This window comes from Peromyscus leucopus, chromosome 8b (assembly GCF_004664715.2).
Source record: "Peromyscus leucopus breed LL Stock chromosome 8b, UCI_PerLeu_2.1, whole genome shotgun sequence".
In the NCBI taxonomy this organism is placed as follows: domain Eukaryota; kingdom Metazoa; phylum Chordata; class Mammalia; order Rodentia; family Cricetidae; genus Peromyscus; species Peromyscus leucopus.
The window spans coordinates 21883849-21899561 of NC_051086.1; the positions used below are offsets into that span (position 1 = coordinate 21883849).

General features: G+C 40.9%; 1 protein-coding gene across 17 annotated transcripts in view; it reads left to right on the forward strand.

The window, feature by feature from the left end:
- The window catches only part of Rbfox1 (RNA binding fox-1 homolog 1), a 1601479-nt gene that overhangs the window by 982622 nt on the left and 603144 nt on the right, over positions 1-15713 (forward strand). For all 17 annotated transcript variants that reach the window (XR_005090377.1, XM_037201093.1, XM_037201084.1 and 14 more), the window contains one exon: positions 11896-11937. Coding sequence is in view for 16 of the 17 variants with exons in the window: in XM_037201084.1 (XP_037056979.1) it covers positions 11896-11937 (42 nt within the window). In the remaining variant the exon portion in view is untranslated. The remainder of the gene's footprint in view (positions 1-11895; positions 11938-15713) is intronic.

Below are 15713 nucleotides of genomic sequence, written 5' to 3' on the forward strand. Positions count from 1 at the left end.
TTAATATGATCAAGATGTTTGCCTACAGAAGCCATGGCCTGTGGGTCTAGGGTGAATTTATTTAATTGAGAAGCAGATTATGAAATTATTAACTCGAACAACAATTATCACTAGAGCATTGTAACATCCAATGAGAAAAGAACAAACAAACAAACAAACATAGTCCAGTTAATGCACCTTAACATGAAACTGTCTAAAGAACCTACACTCTACCATAGTAGATAAATGCAAATGATATGCAAATAGCCCACCTGTTCAACCTGACTCTTTCCCAGCTCTAAAAGTGGGTAAGGAGCATGATGGGAAATATGAATTGTGATATTCATGCTACATAAGCGCTGCTCTCTGGCTGTGGGGTAATGATGGTCCCAAGAGACTTGTCCAGGGAAACCTGCCAAAACCTTTTAGTTCTGCAGGAGATTTTCATGAGTATTGTTTGAGTATTCTTGGACTGAGTAAATGGCAGGGGTAAAGCTTGGAGGGGCAATTATAGCCCTTGATTATGAAGGAAAGAAAAGGCAATTGTGCTACCACCTAAACAGAAATCACCTTTGTTGTGATGACAAATGTTTGTTCCAACCCTCCTCTGCCTTGGTTCACAAAAATGCCTTATTAAATCTACAGAATACAAATATGCCTGGGGTGATAGTTTATTATTAGAATAAATAATAGGCAATATGTTTCCCTCACCCTGAAAGTGATCTGATGCAGAGACATTCTCTGGCTTGGATCCTGAAGGGGTTTACAGGTCACACCAGCCTGAAGTTGCACTTTTGTTCCAAAACCAGTATGCAGCCTTTAATTCAGAACTCCAAGAGGTGAGTTCCTTGCTTAAGTAAAGAGTGTTAGCTGGTGGAGACAGGGTGAATTCGACCCTTATTACTGGGCCCTTTCACTTAGGATTGTCTGTTTTATCTTTCTTCCTGGAAAAAATTATTTCAGATCTAGGATGCTTAACTGTGGGGCTACTTAGCAAACAAGTACACGAGAGAGGAACCATAATAGAAGTAATTGGTCCAGATAAAATGCTCTTAAAACCTGTGATCTGAAGGTCTTTTGAAATCTAGGGACATCTTGACCTCTAGTGTCCCTTGAATAACAAAGTATACTTAACTCTATTTGGTGACTTAAAATCCAGAATTAAGAATGACCCAAAATACCCATGATACTTCCCTCTTGATATAAGTACTACACACATCCAGTCACCATGAGCATTATAGTGTAAGAACATTCAAATACCAGGAGTGTCCAGTGGTAAATTTAATGACTGTAGAGGGGCTTACTACTACTCACTGCCTTCTAGGTACCTCACCTATTGTATAAGTCTTGTGTCTTTTTTCACTTAGTACTTGATCTTGCCATGCTCCTTCTGTTCTCCTCCACTGGCACTATTTTCCTAGCCAAACCACACAAGGCTTCAGTATCACCTTTTAGTTTTCTTCATCGCTAAAATGAAAATAACATAGGAAGGCTGAGCTATGTCCCTTCCCTACAGTGATCTCTCAAGGCATTTTCTTCACTGGTACTTCATGAGCCACAATCGACTTAATTAATGTTGGTTGGCTTGACTCACTGTTGTCAATTCATGTTTTCATTTCTTTTTAATTGATTATTTCTTTGTCTCTGTCCTGAATCCTAAACATTGGCTAATGTTGAAAATTTATATCCTTAAAACAATAAATAAATAAATAAATAAATAAATAAATAAATAAATAAATAAAGTGGTCAAAGTAGGTGATGGAATCTCAATTTGATGACCAGACATAAACAGTTCTGTCTTCCAGTCAGAAGACACACTACATAGTTAGATACATGTGTTAAAGCAATGATTTGGTTATAACCAATGATGGCTATCACTCTGTTCGGGAGCATTGGATCTTCATAAACTCAGGTGTTTGGAAAACATTCCACCTACTTCCTCAGAAATCAGACAGATAAAATGATCTCCTTTATTTTAATTTTAACTTTATATAGATAATTTTATCTTCATACAAAAATGGAATCCATGGGGCTGGAGAGATGACTCACTGGGTTAGACAATTGGCTGTGCAAGAATGAGGAGCTGAGTTCTACTCCCACAACTCACTTAGGAAGCTGGGTGGGGCCAGATGTTTGCATGTAACCCTAGCAGTGTGGGGGGTGGAGATGACAGGGGGACTGCTGATGGAGAATTGTAGCCACAAGCCTGGTTCCAGTTTTATTAAGGGACCCTGACTCAAGGTAATGAGGACTCTGGTCTTTCCATATGTGCTCATTGGTGTGAATATCCCACAGATCTTGTCCAACATCCTCTGGCTGCGTTAGATCTCCAGAATGGAGTAGGGTCTCATGAGCCTCTCTCCTAACTGTTTAGAGTCTCAATCTTGTACAGGAATTCTGTAAGCAACCATAGCTGTTGTATGTTTGTGAATGTGATGGACACACCCTGCCATAGACAGCTTTCCATACCCTCGTTGTCATCATTTGGCTCTTTCCACCCCCTCCTTCTCAGAGACATTTTTGGGAGAAGTGTAGCATTTCATGGATAGCTGCATCCTTTTTATTAGCACTATTGTGGTGGCAGCATACCAAAACACTGAGTATACATATGTCAGTCAAGTCCGTAGATCAACTCAAACTGCATTAAGGGAAAGCCAAAGCATGCTGTTCACCCAAGATCCCTTGAGACCTGTATTTACAGGGAATTCTATGTGGTTTCTGAAGAATTTATAATAATTACCAAGACAGCCAAGCTGAAAAATGCACAGAGGCTCTCATTGATTTGATTTATCGAGTTTTGTGTTGCTAATCTTTTGTTGCCTTCCTTAAAAATGATTCACAATTGTTCTTAAAACTGGGCTCTCCAACATCATGTATTACACACAAGACAACATGCACATCTATTTGTCTATTCATTTACCCTATGCCATCTTATCTCATTTGACTCTTGCTTTCACAGGGCAATCAGATCTCTGTCCTATTTCCTCTTACATTTGACTCTTCTCCCTTACTCAATTATTGCATGTCCATAATCCCCCTGAGCTATTCATTTCCTCTTTTTTCTCCTGAATATTTATTTGTATTATTCCCCTGTGTTCATGATTTAAAAAAAAAAAAAAAACTAGAAAAACGTAGATACATTCTTCAGCTCTCTGAGGCTAGGATATCCCTTTTATTATGTTGTCTGAGGACTTTCCTAAATTTACTCTGGCAAATATTTTATGTGATAAAATTGTTGATTTCTCCATTTTATGAAGGAAGTGGGAAGGTCCTGTAGTGTGCCCATGTGTGTATGCATGAAAGTGTATATGTGAGGCAATCTCATTCTGTAGACCAGGGTACCCTTTGCCTTGAATTATTCCTGCCTTTGGTTCCCAAGTGCTGGGATTGCACATATGTGCCACCATGCTAGACCCCTGAAGACCTAACCATTGCCTTCCTGCTGCCTATAACAGTAGCATCCAGAAGATGCTCAATGTCTTTGCAGAAATGAGTGGATGGACTTACAGGTAGATTCTAAGCACCATCCTCTGGAAGATGGAAGCCCTGAGACTTGGTTCTCAGTCCTCATCTTTACAGAACAAGTCTGATGAATGCCAAGCGGGGAGAGAGAGGGAGCACAGAGACCAGCAATAGGGCCAGGTTAAGATAGGAAGGACTGAGAGAGAAAATTCAAATCATATGGAAAGGAACTCCTGCATATTGCCAGTGGGAAGTGAACCAGCTCAGCCACTATGGAAATTTTTTATTCAACTACTAATAGATTTGATATCATTGTGGTATGGTATGGCTCAGCTACACCACTCCTGGGTACTTCCTTAAAGGTCTCTAGACAATATGTATCACAGGTACTTGTGCATCCATATTTATTTGTAGCCCAATTCATCAAAGATATGTTCTGGAATAAACTTAGGTCTCACAAACAGGGGAACTGACGAGGAAAATATCATCTATGCCCAATGTAATTGTATGTAGAAGTGTATTGAGCCATAAAGAAGAATGAAACTATGTCTTCTTCAGGAGAATGGGCACAAATCTAAGCCAGCCTCAGAAAGGAAAACAGTGTATGTTTCATTTCATTAGGCCAATCCTAGATTTTTGTGTATAGATATATAAAACCATGCAGCTATATATGGTATTTAACAAGAGGCAAAAGCATACAGGAAACAAAGAGGACAGTGGGAGCATGGGAAGAAAAAGAAAGGGAAGGCAGCATGAATGGGGGCATGGTCCATGGTCAAATATAGTATATACTTGTACGAAAATATCCTTCAGAAACCATGGACTATGAACAGTCAACATACAGGCGAGGGGGGACACAGAAAGGCAGACGGGGACACACACACACACACACACACACACACACACACACACACACACAGGGCTGGGAAAAGCTGAGCTGAGAATGGCCTTGCTGCCTAGCTAAAGATAGACACCAGAGGAAGATGAATTCGAGCTATTAAACAGCCCATACAACCAGAAGAGCGAAAGGCCGCATGCGCTGGTTTATTGCTGCGGTTCTAACCTTTCATAAGCGCTTACTTGGCAGCCCTATTGAGAGTGGTATTTGATTCTGGAAGCATCTTAAAGGAGCACCGCCCGACCTTCCACTTCCCTTTTTTCATTTAGGCCATAAAATATATTGGCTTTGTGCATTCCTGCCAAGGGAAGAAAAAAATGTCATGCGTTAGTTTCCAAATGAAATGACATTTAGTAAAGTGTACATTTAAGGTATTTTTCAGAACTGGCTTTTTTCAGACTACAGATTAAGGGTCTCTCTCCATCACCCAAGTTATGGAATTACAGGTGACTTTTGTTTCTCTTAAACGTCCTGTCATGTTATAGGGAATTGTATGTACACATGAATATGGACGCCAGATAGCCTCCTTGGTTGTCTTTCCTTAGGTGCCATCTGCCTAGCTTTTGGAGACAGGGTCCCTCATTGGTTTGGAGCTCATCAAGTATTCCTAGCTAGCTGGCAACTAAGGCTGAGGACTCCATCTGCCTCTGCCTCCCTAGCACTGCCATTAACTGACCGCCCTGCCACACCCAGCTTTTACAGGTGAAAATAGAGGTTCTGAGACTTGAACTCACATCCTGATGCTCGTGAGTCAAGGGCTTTACCAGATGAGCTATCTTCCTAGTGCCACCAGAGAAATTAAAGGCTTCTTTAGGTCTTGCAATAACTTCCTGATCTCTCGGAGCACTCTTCCATCCCGGGTGGGGCATTTTAGGATCAGTATATTTGTAACAGAGACACAGCTGGGATTTTGCCACCTTAGCAGGACTGGATTGTGATCCTTAGGAAGGGAAGAAAGAACAAATCATGTATTTGTACTCCATGCTCAAAACAGGGAGGAGAGGCCCCCGGCACTCGTGCATAGAAGTTCAAGATGCAAGTAAATGGACTCTCCCAGGTACGCTAATTTCTGAGCAAAGGTGTGGTTGATGGGCTAGAGCTTCATGGGTAGTGTAGTAGAGGAGACGTATAGAATTGGGCTGACAAGGGAAAATGGAATTTTGTTGCCAAGATATGGATAGAGCAAGTGGATTCTTGAAGGATGGTTTAAACAAACCAAACCAAACTGTGCCCTACTCAAGAGAAAATTCCTGCTGTCCCTTTTTTCACCGCCCCCCCAAGTCTTTTTCTTTAATAGCTTCATCTAAAAGGCAGTTTTTTTTTAACCTGACTATGGTTGAATTCTGCCTTTGATAAGTTCTATAACAAGAACATTGTGATATAGCTTCGCCTAGCATGGCACAGGCCAGCGTCAGCCTGGCAGACCTTTGTTATATTTTTAAAGACAGAACATAAACTTTCTAGTCCTGTTATATAGTGTTGTATTTAATTAATACAGATGAAAGCCAGCTCTAGTGATGTAAGAAGTTTACAAAACACACCTATGCTTTTAAAGCCCTGATATGGAGATATTTTCTGATTATGAATGTGCCACCTGTCACAGAGGATAATTTGAGAACTGTACACCAGCATTAGGAAGAAAGCATTAGGAATGCTTTCATTGCACTACCCATTTCATTTTGTGGTCTTCATTCAGAATATATGGTCTAATTCGAAGTTAATTTTTGTATAAAGTATGAGGTTAGAGTCCGAATCTCTTTGCATATGTATGTAGATGTGTCTGTATGTACACATGCAATTACTCTAACATCATATATTTGGGGTGTATCACTTTTTTAGTTTCCTTTGATTAGAGAGAGTGTGCCTGGGATTTAAGACTCTAAGGATTATAATACATACGTATCTTTCAGTCTACAGAGAATCAATATTTTACCACTTCATGTGAATGTAGGAACCTTAACATCCACCTCAATTAGCTTGATTATGATGATTATTCCTCACTGTTTATATACAACAACCATCAGCGATGTTTGCTAATTTTATCTCACTAGTGACGGGGGAATAGAGATGCCTTTCCATCAGTCTCCACACTGTCTTCTCTCTGTATTTAGCTGACAGGATAGAAAAGCTATACATTAACAAGCTCACCAGAAACATTGTTCCTTAAATTGAAATCGTTAAACGTATCTCAAGGACCTCAAAAGGAACAGACTTGGGTTTCATTTTAATTTTTTTAATTTGTCTTTATGTTTATGTATGTGCTTGGGGTTGGTGTATGCCACGTGGGCACAAGTGCCTGAAGAGGCCGGGAGGTGGTGTTGGATCCTGTGGAGCCGTGGCAGTTGTAAGGCACCAGACATGATATTGGGAACATGCCTGGGATCCTCTGCAGAGCAGCAAGCATCCTGAATCATGAGCCATCTCTCCAGCCTCTAGAATCCTGTTTCTATTTATATTTTTGAGCAACTTTACTCTTTCATTCATCTTCCTAAGTTTTTGTTTCAGATTTCCTTTAGGTTGCCTCTGTTCTTTGGAAAACTTACTTCCTCTAACAAATGTTTGAGAGTACATCTGTTGGCAATAAAAAAATTTAGTTACTTCCATATTTTATCTGTTTACTTTTATATTTCTGAAGATAAAACGTAGGGCCTCTTACACATGCTAGGCAAGAGTTCTGCCACTGAGCCATACCTCAGCATTTTTGTTGAATTTGAGCTCTGGATAAGAAAGTATTTCCAAAATAAAAAAAATTAAAAAAAAAAATGGTGCTTTGCCAAAGTTCCCTTGGTTTTATCTTTATTTTGGGGGTGTTTAAAATTTTTTTTTTTTTTTTTGGTTTTTCAAGACAGGGTTTCTCTGTGTAGTGTTGTGCCTTTCCTGGAACTCACTCTGTAGCCCAGGCTGACCTCGAACTCACAGAGATCCACCTGGCCCAGCCTCCCAAGTGCTGGGATTAAAGGCGTGTGCCACCAAATTATTTTTTAATTATTTGCATGTGCATGGTTCCATGGTGTGTGTGTGTGTGTGTGTGTGTGTGTGTGTGTGTGTGTGTGTGTGTGTACATGAATGCAGATGTCCACTGAGGCCAGAAGAGAGCACTGAATTTGGTGGAGCTTGAGTTACAGACAGTTCAGAGCCACTAGAGGCAGCCTGGGAACTCCTGTCCTCCATAAGGGCAGCAAGCTCTGTTAGGCATCACAACCCCTTGTTTCTATTTGTACCATTTGTTTAAGTGAAAGGTCTATCTTCATTTGGATTACTACTATCTTGTATATTTAAGTGATTTTCCTATGTTTGTTTCAAGGGTTTTTGATAATTTTCCAGTAGCGCGCGTGTCTTCTTTGAGTTACCTCCTTGGAATTAACAATCTTCTTACACTTTTGGGTTTCTACCTTCCCTCACTTACGAGGACATTCACTGGTGTGCCATTCATTTTCTCCTCTAAGTGGACACAGTCTATCTGTTACTTTTCTGTTACTGTAATAAAATGCCCTGACAAAAGCAATTTAAAGAAGAAAGGATTGATTTTGGCTCACAGTTTCAAAAGGAACAGAGTCCCTCATGGCAGGGAAGGTATGGAAACAGTAGTATGACCCAGCTAATCCCACTTCATACTCACACTGGAAACAGAAAGAAAGAAAGAACAGGAAGTGGGGCCAGCCTGTAAAGCCTCCAAGCTCTCCCGAAGTTGTTTGCTTCCTCCAAAATACTCCACCTCTGGAAGGCTCCATAACCTTCCCAAACAGCACCACTGTCTGGGGACCAAGTGTTCAAACACATGAGCCTATTGTGGACATTTCATACTCCAACCACAAAAGAAGGAGAAAGAGAGCAAGGAGGAGGGCGTGTAGGCTACTTCTTAGGAGCACAGCCTTTCATGTCATGAAAACGGGCTCCTTCTGCTACATATTAGGCACCTCTTGTCGTCCCCATGGCTCATACTCTACATAGCCCGGGATTGTTCAGAAGGAGACTGTCTTGTAAAGGGATAAAGGGAAGGAAAGAAGGGCAAAAGGAAGGGAGGACCCCCACTTTCTGAGGTTAAGATTCCTCAGGATAAACCTAGAGGATTTCTCCTAGGATGTGTCTGTCTGTCCATGGGCACTCATTGCTGAAGTTTCCTGGAACTTGTCTGATTGTCCCTGTTCATTCATTGCTGAGCTCTGGCCTGTCTTGAATCAGCTGCCAAGAGAGAGTGAGGTTGGAGAGGATTTCAGATTTAGACCTTAGTTCCCACTCTACATAAGTCTTCTCAGAAGCCTCAGGTCCTTCCTCAGTGTGTCCTCTCTATTCTGTGTTTGCTATTAAGTAGGAAGCCCACATCCACAGAGCAGCCACCCAATTTCATTTCCCTGTCTCCCTGTCATGGATCTCTTCTGCCTGTGGATTTTTTACTCTTTCTTCTTAAGGTTTACAGAGATATGTCTGACCTAATCTAAAGAGCCCATTTCAAGTATAATTCAATGTGAAATTTTCTATTCATTTATCTGGCTAAACCCATTTACTTTTTAATAATTTGAAAAAAATCTCTTGTAGATCCATTTTTATTTTATTTTATTATTTTTTCGAGACAGGGTTTCCCTGTGTAGCTTTGCGCCTTTCCTGGAACTCACTTGGTAGCCCAGGCTGTCCTTGAACTCACAGAGATCCGCCTCTGCCTCCCGAGTGCTGGGATTAAAGGCGTGCGCCACCACTGCCCAGCTGAAGATCCTTTTTTAAATAAGGAAAATTTTATTTTAAAAATAAGGGAAAACATCCTTGAATTTTCTTCTTTAATGATCAATTAAACTATATTTTTGGCAGAAAATAGGAACCATAACATTTGTGCATTTTTGTAGCTTTGTTTCTTATAAACTGAAGTGGGATTTGGTTTATTTCCTATATGTGTTTTTTCAGAACTGTGATTCTAAGTTCTGTGTGTTATGTTATTGCTCAGAATCTGTGATTTATGTTTAATTTTCCCATTGTCATACATTATATTGTTTATTTATTTATCCCTCATAAATAATATTGTGGTTAATTAATACCTACATATAAATTAGTCTCCCTCGCTCCTTTCTTTTTCTTCCTTCCTTCCTTCCTTCCTTCCTTCCTTCCTTCCTTCCTTCCTTCCTTCCTTCCTTTCTTTCTTTCATTTTTATGGTACCAAGAGTTGAACCCAAGGACTGGGCGGGAGAGGCAAGCACTTTACCACTCAGCTACATCCCATTGATGGAGTGCTTGCCTTATTTTAATGCACAAAACCTAGATTTGATTCCCCAGCACCACAGAAACCAAGCCTGGTGATGCACAGATGGGTTCTAAGCCTCAGGAGGTAGATGCAGAAAGATCAAGAGTTCAGAATCATCCTTGTCTACATAGCTAATTTAAGGCTAGTCCAGGATATGTGAGACTGTGTCTCAAAATAACAGCAATGACAATAAAGCAAACACTGGAAAGAGATCTGGCCAGGGTAATTTTCCAGGTGAAAGGGTCTACAATAGCACCGCACCTAGAGACTGCAGGCTCGGATAACTCCTAAGCAAACATCCTTGTTTTTGTTTTTATTTTAGAAAAGGTAAAAAGAAACTTTCACTACAAAACACATAAAATATACATCAAGAGTTGGTTGCTGAAGCTCTTGTCCTTCAGTAAAGTTTCAAGGAACTCCCAGTACCCTGTCAAGGGCTAGGAGTTAAGAGATTTTACAGTGGTGTAAAAATAAAACTAGAAAGAGACAATGTAGCCTGTCAATAATGCAGAACTTAGTTTAATTTTGGCCATTTTCATTGAAACTTCATCCATCAATCCTCATCTCTGTCAACGGACCATGTAAACCAGTTTTCCTGGATTTATCTCTTTCTGTTTCTGGCCTCTGTATAATCAAGTAAATACAAATACCTCTCTGGGTATCTCCTGCTAGTGCATTCTGTTTTGTTTTTGTTCTTGTTTTTTTTTTTTTTTTTTTTAATTTGGATAACAAATGGTATGGTCACTCTAATAAAGCCTCCTTGGATGTTGAGAAAAGCAACTTGGTCAGGAACAAATCACCATGTGTGTTTGGCAGGGGGACTGCTAATACTGCATCTTGGAGTGGTGCCAGATATCAAAAGATCAGACTTTCTGTGCTCTAAGCTTTGGGCTCAGAGTCCTCTTCCATGCAATCTATCTAACTACCATCCCCATATTGTCCATCAACTACCATCCCACACAGTCCTTCTCACTACCATCCCACACAGTCCTTCTCACTACCATCCCACACAGTCCTCACGACCATCCCACACAGTCCTCACTCTATTCCTACACAGTCCTTACTACCATCTCCACACAGTCCTTCTTATTATCATCCCCACACAGTCCTTCTTATTATCATCCCCACATAGTCCTCACTACCATCCCCATATCGTCCATCAACTACCATCCCCATACATTCTGTCTTACTACCATCTGATTAGGCTGGATCATTAAGCCTTGTCTGTTATTCCAGTGTCTCAGGAGGCTGAGGTAGAAGGAACACAAGTGGAAGACCTGCTTGGGTGATGGAATGTGTTCAAGGCTAGGCTGGACTACTTGATAACATCAAAATAACAAATGAAGAGAGGGCTGGGTATAATTTAGAGGGGAAGCCCTTGCTTAGCTTACATGAAATACTGAGTTCAGACCTCAGTACCACACAAACAAAAATAATGAGAGAACTAGATAATTCCAGGGCATTCAGATAATATTGCCAGCACTTGACATTGGGGGAGACGCTGCATTGGTTATTGTCTTATCACACCCAACCAAATATAGCTTTAAGAGAAGATCATGTGCACCTGTTAAACAGGGCTAGAAGGGTATATGCACAAAGAAGGGAGCCCCATGCTTTTCAGATGGCCTCCCAGCCTCTCCTGCACCTCTGCACCATCCCCTTAAAAGTACTTCACACCCTGTTACCTACTTCTGGACTGTACAATATAGAATAATAGTAAACAGTCCACTGCCTAAATCTAGAGAAAGGTAGTTATTACTGTGAACTCTGGGTCTTTGTTGAGTCCAGCCATCAAAAGTAACTATTTCTTTCTGTTTTCTTCCTCTTCTTTTCCTGTGCACATGTACATGTGATGTGTTTAGATGTGCTTGAGTGAGCATACTTGTGTACAACAATGCACACGTGTGCTTATGTGTTCACATATGTCTGGGAATACCTGTGTATGAAGATGCATGTGTCTGTGTCTGTGGAGCCCCAAGGCTGATGTCCAGAATCTGTGTTAATCTTCCACCTTATTCACTTTTAAAATTTTATTATATTGTATAATTTTTTGTGTGTGCAATACACATATGCATATGAAGGCATGCTATGACACACCTGTAAATCACTTGTCAGAGTTGCTCTTCTGATCTCACTGTGTGGCTTTGGGGATTGAGTTCTAGTCCCGAGGCTCAAAGGCAAGTGGCTTTATTCACTGAGCCATCTCACCTCAATGCATGCAGCCAGCGTTTATGTGGGTTGCAGGGATCCTGCAGCCACTCCCCAGCCTCCACGCTTTTATGCTGTAGAACCTTCTGACAGTCTCCACTTTTTCTCTATTCTGCAGGTTTTGAGGCAACAGATGAATTGTGAAAGAGAGCAGCTGAGGGTAGGTACAACCTGCTTGCAGCAGACTTCCTGCTTCCTATTTCTGTGTGATAAGCAAAAATGCCCTTGTCTCTTTTGAGACCTAGAGTCTAAATAACAGGCTTCATCTCAAGTCGGGTAGAGCTGGCAATATTTATCCCAGCTAATTTCGTATTGATTGAGCTGGTAAATACAGTAGATCTTCTTTTGAAGTGCCATTATAGTATATATGGATTTTTTGATTTAGAATCGGCGATAAATACTTCTCTTGTGGAATTTGTTTGACATCATTGGACTTCTTTTATGTACAACATGAGGTCTAAGTGATCACAAAGGTCACGAGGACTCCTTGCTGCCTTCCTCATGTGAGTTCATGGTTGTTTGCTGAGTAACTAAAATGCACTTTTGCTATGGACTGGGATTACTGAGCAACACCTGTATCAAGGCTTTTTTTTTTTTAAGGAGAATTTGAATTATCCATACACTTTGGATCTTGGTGTCATTTGTATACAAGGGAGATGAAGCCAGAATGTTAAACTTTGTAGTTTATTCTGTTATTTAGCAGTGAGTTTCCACATTCAAGTGTATCAGTTGCATGAAAGTTTTTGTTGGGAAAGGAGAATTTTTTTCTCATTGGTTCCATTCTGTCTTCACTATGTCTTAGTTGGACATCCTTATTTGCATGGGCTTTTGTGGAATTTATGAAATACCTGGATTCCTTGCCTCTGTGCTCCACTCGTTTTTGAAGCATGCTCATATTTCGGAACAGAGTTTAAGGTTAAAACTGACCACTCTTTGATATCACTGCTGGGGACCGGTCATTCTCACTGGACCATGTGACTTAACTTTGTGTTTTCAGATTGCTATGAAAACTAATGGAATCTGTGGCTTTTCCAAACATAGCAGTGTTTGAGGTGGAGGCCTGGGGACTATGGTACTCCAAAGTGTTTGAGTAAATAATGCAGTAAATGAATCTGATGCCTTTGTACACTGCTAGTTACATCTAAGGACGTTTGCTGAGCTAAAAGATCCAGGTGACCAGGACTTGTAGAATTCTTTCTATTTTCTGATTGCATCTGTCGACTGGTTTGTTAAATCTTATCAAACAAACAATGTATCTGCCTGTATGAAATGAGATGGTGAGATTTCTTTTCTTGTTATGCTTATATGTTTGATATAATGTCCCACCCAGGCCTCTATTAATGTTTCATCTCAGTCCACATTTCTTCTAACATATTAGTCCAATTCCTGCATGAGACAGACACCAAGACATTTGTTGGCTGAGGATGTAGTTCACTGGTAGATCATTGACCTGGCATGCATGAAGCCCTGCTTGACATAAATGTATGGTGTGACACCTCTCAGGAGGTAGAGGTGGGAAGGTCAGAAATTCAAGGTCATCTTTGTCTACAAAGGGATACAAGCAAGTTTGAGGCTACCATGGGCCCACTGAGACACTGTCTCAAATGTTTTTAATGACTTTTGTTCTAAGCTTTACTGAACTCTCCTACTGCTTTCTCTCTGCAACCTGAATGAGTGGTTTATCCTAGTAAATAATGTATTGGAATTTCAGATTTTCCTCTCCTGTTTGGATGAGGAAGATGGCCAGAAGTAGGTCAGTGCTAGATAAAGAGCACTGGATGCGTATATCTCCAGGAGGCTTTGACACAGTCCCCAGAAATCAGACAGCACTGAGTTCTCTATTGCAAATGATGTTGCCTTGGAGAATTAAGGGTATAGAAGACAAAGAAGGGCTTGTCTGCAATTTGAGGGGTTGATGATTTGATGAGGGCATTGTCCATAGGGTGCAGTATAGAATCGAGGAGGGTGTTCTTTGTCAAATGGTAAAGCTAGGTACTCTATATGATGGATTATTTAGTTGTGACCCATGTGCAGCCCCAGGGACCCCTCTACACTCTCATCCCACCACTGCTATCACAAATAGCTGCTTTATTTGAAGTTATTGTTTGCACCCTGTTTCTAGAATTTTGAACTAATTTGTGTTTTAAGTCAATGAATAAATACCACTTTGCAATTAATAAAATGAACATTTATACCACTCAATTTTGGCATCAAAGAGAATGCAATGATATTTTCTTTTTTCCATTTGACTCAGGTATCCATTTCCCACAGGGAACCTCCTCCATGTTATAACACAATGTTAGATACCTCTTTGCCTCCCTTATGAGAATGAGATGCATGCAGGTGAAATCCATGAAACAACCTTGGCTTCATTCCTCAGGTATCATATAGCTTGCTTTTTTTTAATCGCTGGCTTGATGCTTCAGTAGGCTAGGCTGGCTGGCCAGCAAGTCCCAGGGATGCTCCTGTCTCTGCCTCCCAAGGACTAGGAGTACAAATCTTCCACCATACCCTGCTTTTTAAATCTGGATTCTGGGGATCAAACTCAGGCCCTAATGCCTGCGAGTCTTATGAATTAGACTACCTTCTTAGCTCTTGGATATGTTTTAAGTAAGCTTCTCAGCTGGTGACTCAGGTTGGTCTAAACCCCCTGTGAACCCAAGGCAGGCCTTGAACATTTGGCTGGCCTGCTGCCTCTTCATCAGTGGCGCTGGAACTTCCAGGCATGGGTCAGCACACCCTGCTCTCGGTTTTGACAGCTCAGTCTTCTGTGTGGTCATTTCCCCCCGTCTTCTCCATTTACACTATCTGCCCTTCTAACTCTCTCTGTTCTGGCTGGTGAAATTTAGCATAGATCCGCTGTATCCCATCTCTTCTTTCCTCCTTCCTCTACCCTTCCTTCCTCCTCTTCATTCTTCCTCTTCTCCTTCCATTTCCTCCTCTTCCTGCTCTGTTTTCTCCTCTTCTTGTTCCTCCTCCACTTCTGCTCCCCCACTTCTTTTCTTCCTCCTCTCCTCCCTATTTTTCTTTTCCCTCTTTCTCCTTCCCTTTCTCCATCCTCCTCCTTTTCTTTCTCTTCTCACTCTCTCTCTCTCCTCCTCCTCCTCTTCCTTCCCCACTTTCCTTCCTTTTTAGTGGTCATGAAAATCAAACTACTCTCTACTTTTTTATAAACATTGCACCATCTAGGCCTCTGAATCAGTTTCACACTGATCCTCTCAGATAATATAAGAAAACCCACCAGCCTCTACCCTTGTCTTGAGGGGTTGGATATTATAGGGGAATGGAGACATTGGCTACCAAGTACAGTGAGACTTACCTTCTCAACATGCAGACAAGAGCTGAGCAAAGGATTTTGTTTGCTGGGAAGTATGTGCCACACTGGACTTGTGGCATTGTACTTCTCAGCCTGTGAGATGCTCATCCTGTGGGATAACATTTTCAGAGAGCCAAACACCACGTCTTTCAGAAAGGGTAAAACATTTAGAGAAAAAGTTATTCTTTTTTCAATTCTCTCTCAATCCTTTTTATGTCAATGAGGAAGTCATAGTTTAAACTAAAAGAGATTCAACAAGGCTGTAACACTTTCTAAGCTTTCTTTATAACAGAGAGGGAGTGTGCCTCAGGCTTTAAGCCTGCAGCAGCCTGAGCATCTATGCCAACTTCAAAAGCATTGTTTGCAAAATATAGCAGTCAAGAATTAGGGGCCTAGAGCTAGGCCCACTGAAATAATGTCTGAACTTAGCAAGGTTTGTGCATTTGTGCATAGTTTTAAAATCTGCTGTACTTTCAGTTCCTTATATGGTCTACTGGAGACAATAATTGTACCTATTTTATGAGGTCTGCCTGTGCATGTGTGTATATGCATACATGCACAGGAGTATACATGTGTTAGTTACTTTTCTATATGACCGAGTACTTGGCAGGAAGCAATTT